This window comes from Danio aesculapii, chromosome 21, assembly GCF_903798145.1.
Source record: "Danio aesculapii chromosome 21, fDanAes4.1, whole genome shotgun sequence".
Classification (NCBI taxonomy): Eukaryota; Metazoa; Chordata; class Actinopteri; order Cypriniformes; family Danionidae; genus Danio; species Danio aesculapii.
The window spans coordinates 1,303,001-1,321,889 of NC_079455.1; the positions used below are offsets into that span (position 1 = coordinate 1,303,001).

Genomic DNA, 18,889 nt, shown 5'->3' on the forward strand with positions numbered 1-18,889 from the left:
ACAAGGTTTCTGTAGCGTAATATACAACACCAACCCAGACAATATAGCACTGCATACTAACTTTCCAAGGTTAAAAGTTGTCAGAAGAAAGATCAAAAACTCATAATGCAATTCAAAAGCAGAAATAAACGGGGAAAAATAAAAACATGAATCACAAAATAAGGAAAACTGCTCATTTTTGGATATTTTTTAGTGTATAGATACACACACACACACACGCACACACACAGATATGACAGCAACTCTAGCTGATATCCCTCTATGGAGCATCAGAGAGTTAAAAATGATGCGCTTGCGGACATCGCTACAGCTGCTGAAAAGACGGACGCTTCCCTCCGGCGGATACACAGTGTGTGGATTGGGGAAGGGGTTTAGCGGGAAAGCAATAGTCATTCATACTAGACTAGCATATAGGCCCGCACTGAATCTGCGCCCACAGAAATGCACAGATATTTTAAGCCCATCGTTGAGTCTGTGTGTTTACTTATGCAAGTATATGAGTGTAAATACATACAGTGGACGTCTAAATTATTCGCCCTCCTGGGAATTTTGTCTTTGTTTTAAGGATATTTCCCAAATGATGTTGAACAGATTGAGGAATTTTTCACAGTATTTCCTATAATATTTTTTCTTCTGGAAAAAAGTCTTATTTATTTTATTTCGGCTAGAATAAAAGCAGATTTTAATTTATTTATACCTATTTTAAGGTCAATATTATTAGCCCCCTTAAGCAATATTTGTTTTGGATTGTCTACGGAACAAACCACTGTTATACAATGATTATACAATAAGCATTTAAATGTCACTTTAAACTAGTATCTTGAAAAATATCTAGTCAAATATTATGTTTTGTCATTATAGCAAAGATAAAATAAATAATTTATTAGAAATGAGTTATTAAAACTATTATGTTTAAAATGCGTTAAAAAAAATTGGCGAAAAATATGGAGGAGGGCTAATAATTCTGACCCTAACTGTATTTATTCAGTTTATCTAATATTTTGAGTCATAACTGAAGGATATGCAATTGTTTGCAAATACGATTTATTCGCAATACTATTGGTAAAATTATATTTTCTATTTTTAAGTAGATATATGCAAGACTTTGTTTAAAAATCAAACAGTTCCACGGTAAATGGATTTGCATTGTAAACCTTAAATAAAAGTGACGTTTTTAGTTACTATACTCTAAATATCACTCCGAATAAATCTGCAGATTTTAAATAGCTACAAATGTCCGCAGATTCTGTCTGGCCCTGCTAGTAAATCGAGTGTTAATACCGATTAGTTCTACTTCATGCAATACAAGGAAATGGCACATTTAAATCTGCATAAACAAACAAAATGGCCGTACGCCACACTCTACAAAATGTGAAAAAAAGCAACAATTTTTCCTAAAGATGAACACAGTAGCATCATGTTGCTGATTAAGACTGGACTGGCAGTTTCTTCCTTTCTTTTTTTTTTAAATCAGTATCGTTTTGGTTCATTTGGGTGGGCTGGACCTCTCGATGGTGGGCTTTCTGTTGACATATGTGGCCCAGTACCCCAGATTAAAGATGAAGAAGAGCACTGGAAAGATGATACGAGAGATCTTGTCCACTTTGCTGACCCGGTTGTATGATTTTCTTCCCTCCGGCACGTATTCTCCATCCATTTTGGGCAGTCGGACCTCCCGAACTGGCTGAGGTGGAGTAGATGTGGTGGACGTGGCGCTCTTGGAGATGGTGGTCAGGCCGGGATCTTTGACCACGCTCATGCTATAAGTTGTGCCCACGATGTTAAAAGTGTTGTTGGTTTTCTTGGAGAAAGACGCAGATTCTCGTCTCTGTGGAAGAATCAAGGGGAAACAATAGTAATGATTAGAAGAGGTGTCATTTTATGATTTTATGATGGGGAGGCCATGATGGGAAAGGGCCTATAGAGGTAATTTTGGCCAGGACACAAGGATGCCACGGGATATTTAACAACCACATAGAGTCAGGACCTCGGTTTAACACCTCATCCGAAAAACGACGCCCACTTACAGTATGGTGTCCCCATCACGTTTACTGGGGCATCAGGACTGATAAAGCGCCCCCTGCTGGCCTCACTAACACCACTACAACAATCTACCAACAGCAACCTAGTTTTCCCTTGTGGTCTCCCATTCAGGTACTGACCAGGCTGAGCCCTGCTTAGCTTCAGTGAGTAACCAGTCTAGGGCTGCAGGGTGATACGGCTGTGGCGATGATCATTAAAATAAGAAAACGTGCCAACATTGAGTGCATGAGATGGTCCGGTGTAGCCTTCGCACAGTTGCATACCCTTTACCGTATCATCATGCTCACCTCTCAAATAATAAACCCAACATTTAATCATTATCCCTTCTGATTATTTATAATAATAATGTTCTACTCGTGTCTAGGTTTAGTTTTCAATCACTAAACTAGTCAAATGAAGCCACGTTATAAGTTGCAGCGCCCTCTGGTGGTCAAAATTACCACTGCAGCATTGCTCATCTTACATGATGTTTTTGCGGTACATTTAAAATCAGTTTCGAGCTTGAACACTAGACCAGTGTTTCCCAACCCTGTTCCTGGAGGCACACCAACAGTACATATTTTGGATGTCTCCCTTTTCTGACCCATTAACTTCAGGTTTTGGAGTCTCTTCTGATGTTATGATAAGATGATTCAGGTGTGTTTAATTAGGGAGAGGTTGAAAATGTGGACTGTTGGTGTGCCTTCAGGAACAGGGTTGGGAACGACTGCACTAGACACTTCATTAAATCTATGTTTTCCATTACGGCACACAATATGACACCCTTTGGAGTAATGATTGTACAGTTTATGTACATATAAAATTGTATTAAATTAACTGTAGGCAGTTGCATTTACTTTAAAGAAAACAACAACTACTACACAATTATGATAGCATATCCGAATACCTGATCTGAAGTGTCTATACAACTGCTTAATCAGTGTGCTGATGAGATATTTCATGTAATGACATTTTGTCAATTAAATCCAACTTAAAATCCGAATTACAATAATCTGTGGACACATGTGTTACTGATTAAACCAGAAATAGTACACAAACACACACACAGGGGATAATACACCATTTAAAACGGCACCATCTGTATAGTTCCCATATCCTATGTGGAAGATACAGCAAATTATTATAATTTCGGTGCATCTGCTGCTTGGTTAACCTGTGGGTAGGTAAAGTGCAGCATGCATTGTATTTGTATTTTCTGTTTTCCATCCTGCTTGTTTGCTATTCCTTATAATGAGCATTTGTGTATTTGGTGAAAAGCCTTTGAATCAAATCAAGTGTTCATCTAGTGTCCTATTGTTACTGCAGCCTGAGCATTTGCAGTTTGCATCTGACAAATATTCTGGTCCACTGGGCTCTTGCGAAACATGTCTTATCTCCAAACCATTTTATTAAGCCTCAAACCTGAGACAAAAGGCTAGGGATTTTGTCAAAACGTTGATAAGGTAAAAATGGATGGAAAATAGTATCAAGCAATCTCCACCTACTGTGTACTATAAAGCAAACAGAGATATTATTTCAGATTTTATAACAGGCTTGTGAATTCAATAAACATTTGTGCGATATGGCGCATTGTATTCATAAACCCCAGCTCAGAAAGAGAATTCCTACACATTTTACTTAAGTAATGTGTCATATTTACGGCTAAAACAGATTACTGAATAGAGGGAAGGATTTTATTTTAGTGCTCCAGGCCAAACCATTTTTTTTTTTTGCTGTGGATTAACTTGCATGGATTAATTATTCACTTTGGGAATAGCAATGTGAGCTAACAAGGCGAGTTTAGTCCATTCTGATTTCATAAGGGCTTCAAACGGCCCAGGATCATTAGAAATATGAGCTTCAGCCTACATTTTTACATTGAACATAAACATAAACATAAAATACATATAAAATAAAAATAAAATACATTGAAATCAAGCATGTTTTGTTGTACGTTTCAGATCACAAAACCACTAGAGGGTGCTGTCTAACTTTTTGTGAATCTGAAATACATTACTTCGAGTAAACTGTGTTGTACGTTTCAGATGACAAAACCACTAGAGGGCGCTGTCTACATTTTTGTGAATCTGAAATACGTTACTTAGAGTATGTTTTGTTGTACATTTCTGATTATAAAACCACTAGAGGGTGCTGTCTACATTTTTTTTGAATCTGAAATACATTACTTAGAGTACGTTTTGTTGTATTTCAGATTCACAAAAATGTAGACAGCGCCATCTATTGAATTTGTCATCTGAAGCATACAATTTAAGGTCCTCAGGGTACTTTTGTTGTACATTTCAGGTGACAAAACCGCTAGTGGGCATTGTCTAACTTTTTTGTTAATCTGTAATATGTTACTTATGGTAAGTTTTGTATATTTCAGATGACAAATCCACTAGAGGGCGCTGTCTACATTTTAGTGAATCTGAAATACGTTACTTAGGGTGTGTTTTGTATGTTTCAGATGACAAATCCACTAGAGGGCGCTGTCTACATTTTTCTGAATCTGAAATACATTACTCAGGGTACATTTTGTTGTTTGTTTCAGATGATTAAACCACTAGAGGGTGCTGTCTAAATTTTTGTGAATCTGAAATACGTTATGATACGTTTTAGATGACAAAACCACAAAATTTTTGTGAATCTGAAATACATTACTTAGGGTACATTGTGTTGTACGTTTCAGATGACAAAACCCCTAGAGGGCGCTGTCTATATTATTGTGAATCTGAAATACATTACTTAGAGTACGTTTTGTTGTCCTCAGATTCACAAAAATGTAGACAGCGCCATCTATTGAATTTGTCATCTGAAGCATACAATTTAAGGTACTCAGGGTACTTTTGTTGTACATTTCAGGTGACAACCGCTAGAGGGCGCTGTCTTACTTTTTGTGAATCTGAAATACGTTGTTTATGATACGTTTTAGATGACAAAACAACAAAATTTTTGTGAATGTGAAATTCGTTACTTAGGGTACATTGTGTTGTACGTTTCAGATGACAAAACCACTAGAGGGCGCTGTCTAAATTGTTGTGAATCTCAAATACGTTACTTAGAGTATGTTTTGTTGTACATTTCTGATTATAAAACCACTAGAGGACACTGTCTACATTTTTGTGAATCTGAAATACATTACTTAGAGTACGTTTTGTTGTATTTCAGATTCACAAAAATGTAGACAGCGCCATCTAATGAATTTGTCATCTGAAACATACAATTTAAGGTACTTATGGTACTTTTGTTGTACATTTCAGGTGACAAAACCGCTAGAGGGCGCTGTCTAACTTTTTTGAATTTGAAATACGTTATTTATGATATGTTTCAGATGACAAAACCACAACATTTTTGTGAATCTGAAATACATTGATTTGGGTACATTGTGTTGTACGTTTCAGATGACAAAACCACTAGAGAGCACTGTCTACATTTTTGTTAATCTGTAAAATGTTACTTATGGTACGTTTTGTATATTTCAGATGACAAATCCACTAGAGGGCGCTGTCTACATTTTTGTGAATCTGAAATTTTGTGAATCTGAAATACGTCACTTAGGGTGTGTTTTGTATGTTTCAGATGACAAATCCACTAGAGGGTGCTGTCTACATTTTTTTCAGATGACAAATCCACTAGAGGGCGCTGCCTACATTTTTCTGAATCTGAAATACATTACTCAGGGTACATTTTGTTGCATGTTTCAAATGATTAAACCCCTAGAGGGTGCTGTCTAAATTTTTGTGAATCTGAAATACATTACTTATAGTACTAGAGGGCGCTGTACACATTTTTCAGATGACAAATCCACTAGAGGGCGCTGTCAACATTTTTGTGAATCTGAAATACGTTACTTAGGGTGTGTTTTGTATGTTTCAGATGACAAATCCACTAGAGGGCGCTGTCTACACTTTTCAGATGACAAATCCACTAGAGGGCGCTGCCTACATTTTTCTGAATCTGAAATACATTACTCAGGGTACATTTTGTTGTATGTTTCAGATGATTAAACCACTAGAGGGCGCTGTCTAAATTGTTGTGAATCTGAAATACATTACTTAGGGTACTAGAGGGCGCTGTCCACATATTTCAGATGACAAATCCACTAGAGGACGCTGTCTACATTTTAGTGAATCTGAAATACATTCCTTAGGGTATGTTTTGTAGTACATTTCAGACACACATCTTTCTTATCCACGCCCAGCAGAAGGCGGAGCATGTCGTACAAATCAGCTTGCAAACCACTGAGCTAAGCCTTTTCCTAAAACCAACCAATAGTGCTTTCAGAAGCAAGGATAAATAAAATGACACTGCAACTATTTAGATTTACATTGATTTTATATATATTTTTAAAATCTTTTGAGGAATTGTAAAACTGGAGATGACACGGTTGTGAGCTAGAGTGCGCTACATGAATGCATGTCCACAGAATCTGTCATACTGTAGATGAAAAATGACAATATGGAAAATAAGCGCTGCTGGCAATCATTGCGTTCTGCACACTGGGAGACACTATAGAAGAAGCTTCAAGGTCTCTATAGGGATTTCTAACCAGCATTCTTGACTCAGGAACTGTGCAGCAGGAGACACTGTATGCCAGTAAACAAGCTGAGCCTCTGGAAGCAGAAACACAGCTAGAAACAAACACTGAAGCTCTCCAGATTCATCCAAATGCATGCATATTTGTGCGCATTACATATGAAGTTGCTGCTACTGATATTTTGCACTCCAAATATTTTTTAAAGTTCGCATGAACTGAAAGATGCAACCTTTTTCTTTCGAATTGGGAAGACGTTCTTAGAGAAATAAAATATTAAATAAGAAAACAGTGGGCGTGGCTTGTTTTTCCCACTGCGAGCTGATTGGATGTAGTGAAGTAGGCGTTTCATTCAGAAAGGTGGGGAAAGGGTTTGGGGAGAGTTGTTACAACCTAACAGACTCCTCCTGCTCATCATTTCTGTTTGTTGTCAAAACTAGGAGCTAAGAGTTTGAGTTTGACACAATTCCTTAATGTTGTCCCAACACAGATATTTTATAATTTAAGTGGATCCATTTCATTCATTTTCTTTTCAGCTTAGTCCCTTTATTAATCTGGGGTCGCCACAGCGGAATGAACCGCCAACTCATTTATTCATTTTCTTTTCGGCTTAGTCCCTTTATTAATCTGGGGTCGCCACAGCGGAATGAACTGCCAACTCATTCATTCATTTTCTTTTCGGCTTAGTCCCTTTATTAATCTGGGATCGCCACAGCGGAATGAACCGCCAACTCATTTATTCATTTTCTTTTCGGCTTAGTCCCTTTATTAATCTAGGGTCGCCACAGCGGAATGAACCGCCAACTCATTCATTCATTTTCTTTTCGGCTTAGTCCCTTTATTAATCTGGGGTCGCCACAGCGGAATGAACCGCCAACTCATTCATTCATTTTCTTTTCGGCTTAGTCCCTTTATTAATCTGGGGTCGCCACAGCGGAATGAACCGCCAACTCATTCATTCATTTTCTTTTCGGCTTAGTCCCTTTATTAATCTGGGGTCGCCACAACGGAATGAACCGCCAACTCATTCATTCATTTTCTTTTCGGCTTAGTCCCTTTATTAATCTGGGGTCGCCACAGCGGAATGAACCGCCAACTCATTCATTCATTTTCTTTTCGGCTTAGTCCCTTTATTAATCTGGGATCGCCACAGCGGAATGAACCGCCAACTCATTCATTCATTTTCTTTTCGGCTTAGTCCCTTTTATAATCTGGGGTCGCCACAGCGGAATGAACCGCCAACTCATTCATTCATTTTTTTTGGCTTAGTCCCTTTATTAATCTGGGATCGCCACAGCGGAATGAACCGCCAACTCATTCATTCATTTTCTTTTTGGCTTAGTCCCTTTATTAATCTGGGGTCGCCACAGCGGAATGAACCGCCAACTCATTCATTCATTTTCTTTTCGGCTTAGTCCCTTTATTAATCTGGGGTCGCCACAGCAGAATGAACCGCCAACTCATTCATTCATTTTCGGCTTAGTCCCTTTTATAATCTGGGGTCCCCACAGCGGAATGAACCGCCAACTCGTTCATTCATTTTTTTTTTCGGCTTAGTCCCTTTTATAATCTGGGGTCGCCACAGCGGAATGAACCGCCAACTCATTCATTAATTTTCTTTTCGGCTTAGTCCCTTTATTAATCTGGGGTCACAGCAGAATGAACCGCCAACTCATTCATTCATTTTCTTTTTGGCTTAGCCCCTTTATTAATCTGGGGTCGCCACAGCGGAATGAACCGCCAACTTATCCAGCATATGTTTTACGCAGCGGATCACCTTCCAATAAGTAATCTTAGGTGTTTTAAGTTAAGATTTTTAAAGTTTAAACTACTTTAAAATAAGCTATTCTTGAGCAATTACTAAATTGCTAGATTCTGCTAATAAATATCTCAGTTTGTGCTTGTCGAAACTTTATTTGGGAGATGCACGTGTGTGTAAATAGTGACCAAATGGTGAATTTAGGCTACAGTGGTGATTTGATTGCTTCAGAGATATTCATATGCTGAGTAAGTACACATAACAAGCACATTTAAACATTTAATTTCATTACACGCTGATGGTTTTTGTAGCAGTAGTCATGTTTAATGTTACCAGATGCTATAATCCTCATCCTCAGTCTTCAGTGCACAATATTGGCTTGTTATACAGCCTCTGATGGTTTGTACAGAAGGATGACAGGAGTGCAGTTCTGGGTGAAGAAGTGATCATCTATGATTTAACATGTAGAGTCAGCTTTACAGGACAGGAGTGCTGTTGATAAAGTAGGTTAGCGAATCTGCTTGCTTGACTGTTATCAGAATAAACTAGATAAAAGTGATGCTTACTGGAGGAAAACTCACTGACGTATTGCTGTGGTGAAGAGTTTTAGAGCTTTAATGTACTTGCTATAAGACATTAGAAATGATTACTAGGCCACTGCGGTCATATCCTGGTCATCAAAACCCCTTCGATATTTTTTATTGTGCTGCTGGTGGCTTTCACCTCTGTGAGCAATAAATATCTAGATACGATAATACTTTCTACTGTACAGTCATATTCTTATGTAACAAAACAAACAAACAAACATAAAACCCTGAAATATATTGTGTATTTTATGTAATGTACGTTTTTATAGTCGTCTAAAGACATTAAATGCAGTTTTTACTTTACGGAAAATACTGTGTTCATTCCTTTACTTAGGAAAACTTTGTTCGTTCATTCATTCATTCATTCATTCATTCATTCATTCATTCATTCATTCATTCATTCATTCATTCTCTCACATGAAATAGTGTTTGTCCATTCATCTGTGCTTCCTTCAGTTTGTTCATTTGTTGTTCTTTCCTTTATTATTTTGCTCATTCGTTCATTCATTCATTCATTCATTCATTCATTCATTCATTCATTCATTCATTCATTCATTCATTTACTCACTCAGATTAAATAATGTGTTTGTTTATTTACTCAATCATTCTCTCACATGAAATACTGTTCATTTGTTTATTCGTTCGTTCATTCATTCATTCATTCATTCATTCATTTGTTTAATCACATAAAATAATGCGCTCATCAATCACTCACTCACACAGAATGTCCATTCACTCATTCATTCATTCACTCACAGGAAATACTGTTCATTAATTTGCTCGTTTATTCATTCTTTCACTCACATGAAAATATTGTTCGTTCATTCATTCATTCATTCATTCATTCATTCATTCATTCATTCATTCATTCATTCACTCAGCAAATACTGTGCTCTTTCATTCATTCACTCACTCTAAATACTTTGCTAATTCATATTTTCATCAACTCACATGAAATACCATGTTTATTCATTTATTAATTCATTGATTCATTCATTCATTCATTCACAGGAAATAATGTATTCACTCACCCAATCATCTCACAGGAAATACGGTTTTTCATTCATTCATTCATTCATTCATTCATTCATTCATTCATTCATTCATTCAGCCACAGGAAATTATGTTAATTCATACGCTCATTCACTCTTTCACTCAAAGGAAATACTATTCATTCATTCATTCATTCATTCATTCATTCATTCATTCATTCATTCATTCATTCATTCATTCATTCTTTCACTGCCAGGAAATATTGTACATTCATTCATTCACTCAGCAATACCGTGCTTTCAGTTAGTCATTCATTCATTCACCCTCTCTCACTGAAAATACTGTGTTTACTAGTTCATTCATTCAAACACTCACGTGAAACACCATGTTCATTCATTCATTCATTCATTTACTCATTCATTCATTCACTCACTCACTCACTCACTCACTCACTCACTCACTCACTCACAGGAAATACAGTTTTTTCATTCATTCATTCATTCATCCATCCATTCATCAGTAATACTGTACTTGTGTGTTCATTTGTTCATTCACTTGAATGAAATACTGTTTTTGTTCATTCTTTATTTCATGAATTTATTCATTTATTGACAGAAAATTCTATTTGTTCATTAGCTCATTCATTCATTCGCTCACTCACTAACTCACAAAAAATATTGTGTTTGTTAAATAAGGAATTTAGTTAATTCACTTGTTTACTCATTCACTTAACTTTTTTCATATACGCATGCATGTCTTTCTATAGCTCAACTACTAAAGCATGGTTCTGGCAATGGCAAGATTGTGTGTCATTCATTCATTCATTCATTCATTCAATAATTCGAATAGAAATATTATGTACATTTATTTGTTAATTCCTTCAGTAATTAATTCACTCACTCACAGGAAATACTGTGCTCGTTTACTAATTCTGTTAATTCACTCGTTCACTCATTCATTTAAACTTTTTGGCACAAATACGCATGCATTCATTCAGCAGAAAATGCATGTTTACACTGATCAACACGAGGTTTGTAACTGTAGTATCTTTTCAGTCGAAATCTGTCATTAAGTCTGAAAGTGAAAGACTCCCAGGACTCGTTCTTCATTCCTCATTTTCCAGCCTTGGTTTCTCAGTGCACACATGAGCGCCGAACACAAGCATGAATATTCATCCCCGCTGCACGCCGCTGCAGGATTGACACACCAGCAAAGAGAACAATGCAAGACAAATCTATTATCACCACAACACAATGCACTGTGGCCCCAAGTAAATCTTCAAGGGGAGCACAAGAAACTGATAAGACAAGCACAAACAGACGCTGCAGTGGGAGAAGCCAGACCTTGCTTTTTTTCTGATGCCGATATCAGTGCTTGAATCTCACAGTGGGACTGCTGGACGCTGCGTCCCAATCACAAGCCATCGATCCCTGCTACTACACCAGCAGACCAAATCACACTCCAGGCTTATGTCAGCATTAGTACAGATCCGACTACAAGCCCGAGACATGACCCACATTGATGAAACCCTTACATTTGGCTTAGGTCTCATTTGCATGCTGTATTGGCAAGAGGCTCCCAGAGTTCACTGCGAAAATAGATCAACACTGCAAATGCTATTGTTCTTCACAGAGAGAGAGAGAGAGAGAGAGAGAAAGAGAAAGAGAGAGAGATGAATCATTGGATTGTAAACAAGCTTTAAAACTTTAAACACTTCATTTCACATCTATCTATCTTTCCCTCCATCCATCCGTCTATTTAAATTCACCAGCCACTTTATTTAGGTACACCTAGTACTGGGTTGGACCCCTTTTACCTTCAGAACTGCATAGATTCAACAAGGTACTGGAAATATTCCTCAGAGATTTTAGTCCATATTGACATGATAGCATCACACAGTCGCTGCACATCCATGATGCGAATCTCCCGTTCCACCACATCCCAAAGGTGCTCTATTGGATTGAGATCTGCTGACTGTGGAGGCCATTTGAGTACAGTGAACTCATTGTCATGTTCAAGAAACCAGTCTGAGATGATTCACGCTTTATGACATGGTGCGTTATCCTGCTGGAAGTGGCCATCAGAAGATGAGTACACTGTGGTCATAAAGGGATGGACATGGTCAGCAACAATACTCAGGTAGGCTGTGGCGTTGACACCATGCTCAATTGCTACTAATGGGCCCAAAGTGTGCCAAGAGAATATCATTACACCCCCACCACCAGCCTGAACCGTTGATATGAGACAGGATGACGCCAAATTCTGATTCGACCATCTGAATGTGGCAGCAGAAATGGAGACTCATCAGACCAGGCAACATTTCTCTAATCTTCTATTGTCCAGTTTTGGTGAGCCTGTGTGAATTGTAGCCTCAGTTTCCTGTTCTTAGCTGACATGAGTGGCACCCGGTGTGGTCTTCTGCTGCTGTAGCCAATCTGCTTCAAGGTTGGAGTTCAGAGATGCTCTTTTGCAGACCTCGGTTGTAACGAGTGCTTATTTAAGTTACTGTTGCCTTTCTATCAGCTGGAATCAGTCTGGCCATTCTCCTCTGACATCAACAAGGCATTTGCGCCCACAGAACTGCCGCTCACTGGATATTTCCTCTTTGTCGGACCATTCTCTGTAAACCCTCAGAGATGGTTGTGCGTGAAAATCCCAGTTGATCAGCAGTTTCTGAAATACTCAGAGCAGCCCGTATGGCACCAACAACCATGCCACATCCAAAGTCACTTAAATCCCCTTTCTTCCCCATTCTGATGCTCGGCCTGAACTGCAGCAGATCGTCTTGACCATGTCTACATGCCTAAATGCATCGAGTTGCTGCCATGTGATTGGCTGATTAGAAATTTGCATTAACGAGCAGTTGCACAGGTGTACCTTATTTAGTGTCTGGTGAGTCTATCGATCTATCTAATTAGCTAGCTTTGTATGTATAGTTGAAGGCAAATGTATTAGCACTCCTGTGATATTTGTATTCTTCAGGTTATACATATATTTCCCAAGTGATGTTTAACAAAACAAGGAAATTCCTTTAATATTTTTTGTTTTCTGGAGAAAGCCCAATTTCTTTAAGTTTGGCTGGAATAAAAGCAGTCCCTTTCTACATCACAGTCTCTTTGGTCTTGAAATAAATGGGTGAGGCCATAAAAACCGCAATCATCTCTAGACCGTTAATGTGCCACCTGAAATTTATGATCCCCCTGCAGAGTTCAAAGGTCAGGCACACTTCACAAACCTCCCTCCAGACTGTTGACGAGGGGTCAAGGGGTAGTGACCCCTATCAACGGCAAATCCCAGCAAATGGAACACCCTGAATCATGGTGCCATGGTAACAGAGTGACATCATATGTTAGTAGCATACATGGGTTGCATCCCAAATGGCACACTATACACACTGATACACTCAACAATTCATTCATTGATTCTCTTTTCGGCTTAGTGCCTTTATTAATCAGGGTTTGCCACATCGGAATGAACCGCTAACTTATCCAGCATTTGTTTTACACAGCTGCAACCCATCACTGGGAAACACCCACACACCCTCATTTACACACATACACTACAGCCAATTTAGCCTACCCAACTGCCCTATAGCGCATGTCTTTGGACTTGTCGGGGAAACCGGAGCACCAGGAGGTAACCCACGCGAATGCTGGGAGAACATGCAAACTCCACACAGAAATGCCAACTGACCCAGCTGAGGCTCGAACCAGCGACCTTCTTGCTGTGAGGCGAGAGCGCTACCCACTACACCACCACGTCGCCCTATACTCAACAATGTAGTGTTTAAAAGTACAGTTTTATTGACAACTAATGGTTAAACTTGGCATTACAGTCCAAATTCAAATTATTGAACAGTTTTTTAGCCTCTCCTCTTTGAACACACACACAATCTGGCAACATTTAAAAGTACAGTATGTAGCATTGATACCTAATCGTTAAACTCGACATTACAGTCCAAATTCAAAATACTTACCTCCCCCCTCCTCCCCCTTGAATGCACACACACAATCTGGCAACATTTAAAAGTACAGTATGTAGCATTGATACCTAATCGTTAAACTCGACATTACAGTACAAATTCAAAATACTAATCCCCCCCTCCTCCCACTTGAATGCACACACACAATCTGGCAACGTTTGAAAGTACAGTATGTAGTAATGACACCTAATGGTTAAACTCTGTATTACAGTCTAAATTCGAAATATTGAACCCTTTTTTGACCCCCCTCCCTCTTTTTCGAATGCACAATCTGGCAACGTTTAAAATAAAGTATACAGTATTTACGCCTAATGGGTAAACTCTGTATTATAGCCCAAATTCAAAATATTGAACAGTTTTTTGGCCTCTACTCTTCGAACGCACACACAATCTGGCAGGGTTTATTAGCACAGCATTTAGTATTGACACCTAATGGTTAAACTCAGTATTACAGTTTCAATTCAATATACTGGACATTTTTTGGCCCTCATTTTTTGAGCGCGCACACAATCTGGCAACATTTAAAAGAACAGTATGTAGTATTGACACCTTATGGATAAACTCTGGATTACAGTCCAAATTCGAAATATTGAACCATTTTTTGCCCTCCCTCTTCGAACGCACACACAATCTGGCAACATTTAAAAGAACAGTATGTAATATTGATATCTAATGGTTAAACTCGGTATTACAGTCCAAATTCAAAATATTGGACAGTTTTATTTGCCCCCTCCTCTGCGAATGCACACACAATCTGGCAACATTTAAAAGAACAGTATGTAGTATTGACACCTTATGGGTAAACTCTGTATTTCAGTCTAAATTCGAAATATTGAACCATTTTTTGCCCTCCCTCTTCGAACGCACACACAATCTGGCAACATTTAAAAGTACAGTATGTAATATTGACATCTAATGGTTAAACTCGGTATTACAGTCCAAATTCAAAATATTGGACAGTTTTATTTGCCCCCTCCTCTGCGAATGCACACACAATCTGGCAACATTTAAAAGTACAGTATGTAATATTGACATCTAATGGTTAAACTCGGTATTACACTCCAAATTCGAAATATTGAACAGTTGTTTTTGGCCCCTCCTCTGCGAAACGCACACACAACATGGCCATGTTTAAAAGTACAGTGTGTAGTATCTAGCACACCTAGTGGCTACACTAGGTATTGCATATTGTTGCCAGATTGATGACATCAACAGGAGCACAATGCAAAATAAATAATCCAACCCTAGCGCTATGGTAGCTCATCCCCTTCTGATACATTACACACTTCTGTTAACTAGTTGTCTGAGTAAAAAAATGGCTTAGGCTAGTGCTCAAGAATGCGATTTGGGACGCATCTATGGACATCTCGACATCTGCTCTGAGCAAAGACAAACAGCTGAGCATGAGCAGGTGGTGTGATGGAGATGATGGAGAAGCAAGTCTCAAATTGTGAATGGTAAATTACCATCTCCTCTGATTGTACAATGCCCCGGAGCCCCACAGCAGCGTCTGCACATTTCACAAGCACCAAGGCTAAGCTGATTGAAAGAACTGATATGATTTGAGAAACATTAGAGAAAAGAATATCCATCTTTCTGATTGATTGTTACTGTACAAACCAATCATTTAATAGAGACAAAAAAATTTTCAGCATCAACATTCAGAAACGACCAATTCTGAGCATGAAATTGACCACATGTGTAATTTTATTTTCACTAGACAGCCGGAAAACGTCCTGTGAAATGTTAGTGTGACTGTATCTTGAATATGACACAATCTTAAGAGCACTGGGAGTGTAATATTTAGTGTATCATCAAAATGCAGGAAGTTCAGAAGCGTACATTTAGACTGTAAAATGAGATGAATAGACTTTTAAAGTTGGCGTGAAATCAAAATGGACTCTTCTTATGTTTATATGTATATATTAGTTTTTATTGTATACAATCAAACCATAACCTTCCCTCTCCCTCGAAATGACTTTTCTTTACTTCTGGTCTCATGGAATGCATTTAGAGCGGGGCTTTCAAACATTTTTATAAGGGAGTTATGTACGCAGGACTGTTATTTAGGGTGGGACTATCAGTCATTTAGAGAGACTATTAGTTATTTAGGGTGGGACTATGATATTTAGGGTGGGACTATCAGTCATTTAGGGTGGGACTATGTTATTTAGGGTGGGACTATCAGTCATTTAGGGTGGGACTATCAGTCATTTAGGGTGGGACTATGTTATTTAGGGTGGGACTATCAGTCATTTAGGGTGGGACTTTGTTATTTAGGGTGGGACTATCAGTCATTTAGGGTGGGACTATCAGTCATTTAGGGTGGGACTATGTTATTTAGGGTGGGACTATCAGTCATTTAGGGTGGGACTATCAGTCATTTAGGGTGGGACTATCAGTCATTTATGGTGAGACTATCAGTCATTTAGGACGGGGTTTTTTTTAGGGCGGGATTATCAGTCATTTAGGGTGGGACTATCAGTCATTTACGGTGAGACTATCAGTCATTTAGGGTGGGACTATCAGTAATTTAGGGTGGGACTATGAGTCATTTAGGGTGGACTGTGTCATTTAGGGAGGAACTATCAGTCATTTAGGGAGGGACTATGTTATTTAGGGTGGGTCTTACAGTCATTTAGGGTGGGACTATGTCATTTATGGTGAGACTTTCAGTCGTTTAGGGCGGGGCTATTTTTTAGGGCGGGATTATCAGTCATTTAGGGCGGGACTATGTTTTTTAGGGTGGGACTATCAGTCATTTAGGGTGGGACTATGTTTTTTAGGGTGGGATTATCAGTCATTTAGGGCGGGATTATGTTATTTAGGGTGGGACTATCAGTCATTTAGGGTGGGACTATGAGTCATTTAGGGGGGACTGTGTCATTTAGGGAGGGACTATCAGTCATTTAGGGAGGGACTATGTTATTTAGGGTGGATCTCAGTCATTTAGGGTGAGACTATGTCATTTATGGTGGGACTATCCATCATTTAAAGTGGGACTATCAGTCATTTAGGGCAGGACTAATTCATTTAGGGCGGGATTATCAGTCATTTAGGGCAGGGCTATGTTATTTAGGGTAGGACTGTCATTTAGGGCGGGTCTATCAGTCATCTAGGGCATGACTAATTTATTTAGGGCAGGACTATCAGTCATTTAGGGCAGGACTATGTAATTTAGGGTGAGACTGTCATCTAGGGCATGACTAATTTATTTAGGGCAGGACTATCAGTCATTTAGGGCGGGGCTATGTAATTTAGGGTGGGACTGTCATTTAGGGTGGGACTAATTTATTTGGAGCGGGACTATCAGTCATTTAGGGCAGGACTATAAGTCATTTAGGGTGGGACTATGTCATTTAGATGGGACTGTCATTTAGGGTGGGACTATAAGTCATTTAGGGCGGGATAACCAGTCATTTAGGGTGGGATTATGTAATTTAGGGCAGAGTTTTCAGTCATTTGGGGTGGGGGCAACAGAAAAAATTCCAGTTGTTGTAAAATCTAGCTTCATTTTGGGATGTACGCATTAATTTGCAACAAGGAGAAACACAGTAACGACTGCCGCTTTCCCACAGTCTAATGCAAAGCACTCTGATGAGCATTAAATTAACAAGCGTTTAATATTATATAACTGTGCTTCATAAAGTCCGAGAGTCTGGGACAGGCTCCAGCCTCACCATGACCCTACAGAGGATAGATGTGATTCATAAAATTTCAAATACGATCTATATATTTTGCTTTCTGATCCTGAAGGTTTCTTTTCCCGAGGACATCCTCAGATGAATGGAGACAGACTCTGCATTCCTGCTGTGCAAAGTAATATCCTCAATTTCAATGCGCATCTACTAAACTCCTCATGTGGAGACTTCATCTGTAAGGCCACCGAAGCAGCTGAAAATAACTCGGGAGAGGATTGTAGATCAGTTTAACCATATAACCCATGAGCGTGAATATTAAATGCTCGTATATTAGAACTGTAATATGCAGCGGTCACTTTTAATTAAATGGACTTCAACCCTGCCAAACCTCAGGGAAGGTAAAGGTACTTTATGACACCCAGCAATAGGTTCACTGTTCACTGTTCATTATAGGAGTATTATCATTTGTTGTTATGCTGGTAGTAAGGGAAGTAGTTTATAGCCTTATCACCATGCAGCCCAAGCCCAATGGTGTTTGTGAGGCCAGCAGGGGGCACTCAAACTGCAGTCTGTGTGAGTCCTAATGCCCCAGTAAAGTGAAGGGGACACTATACTGTCAGTGAGCGCCGTCTTTCGGATGAGATGTCAGATCCCTGTGGTCATTAAAAATCCTGTGGCACTTCTCGTAAAGAGTAGGACTGTAACGCCCATGTCCTGGTCAAATTCCTTTCATCGGCCCTTACCCATCATGGCCTCCCACCCACTGAATTGGCTCTATCACAGTCTCTCCACACCTCCAATAGCTGGTGTGTGGTGAGTGCACTGGCGCTGTTGTCCTGTGGCTGCCGTCACATCATTCAAGTGGAGCTGCACACTGGTGGTGGTGTGGAGAGACCCCCTTCATGATTGTGAAGCGCTTTGGGTGTATGGCCATACATGATAAATAAATGCGCTATATAAGTACACATTACATTACGTAAATGGAGATTTCTGCTAGTGAACATGTTCATGTAGTGATGCAGTGGTCTGAGCCCAGCACAGCTAAAATAATACTAATAATCAAAAATCTATATGAATATTAAGCCTTCATACCAGTCATTGTTTATTAATATTTTAGATCATCTTTTATTTCTATTTTGATTTATTTTGGCTTATTGTGAATCTAGAATCTGGATTGACTAAGTAAAACAGTAGATGGAAAGCAAAGCAAAAACATGTTGTTTCATTTATGAATGGCTGATTTCAGACATACAAAACTGAAATAGTAGCATTTGGTTGACTAAAAGTTCAAACTTAAATGTTTCTCACAGATTAAAATCAATTCAAGTTTATTTGCATGTGAGCATATGAGCATAACGCTGGTATGGATGT

At 38.8% G+C, this 18,889-nt stretch overlaps 1 protein-coding gene across 1 annotated transcript in view; it reads right to left on the reverse strand.

The window, feature by feature from the left end:
* Nucleotides 1-1,196: 1,196 nt before the first annotated feature.
* Nucleotides 1,197-18,889, reverse strand: part of gabra3 (gamma-aminobutyric acid type A receptor subunit alpha3) — a 301,027-nt gene continuing 283,334 nt past the window's right edge. The window contains exon 10 of the mRNA XM_056446783.1: nt 1,197-1,828. Coding sequence (XP_056302758.1) covers nt 1,487-1,828 — 342 coding nt within the window. The 3' untranslated portion in view covers nt 1,197-1,486. The remainder of the gene's footprint in view (nt 1,829-18,889) is intronic.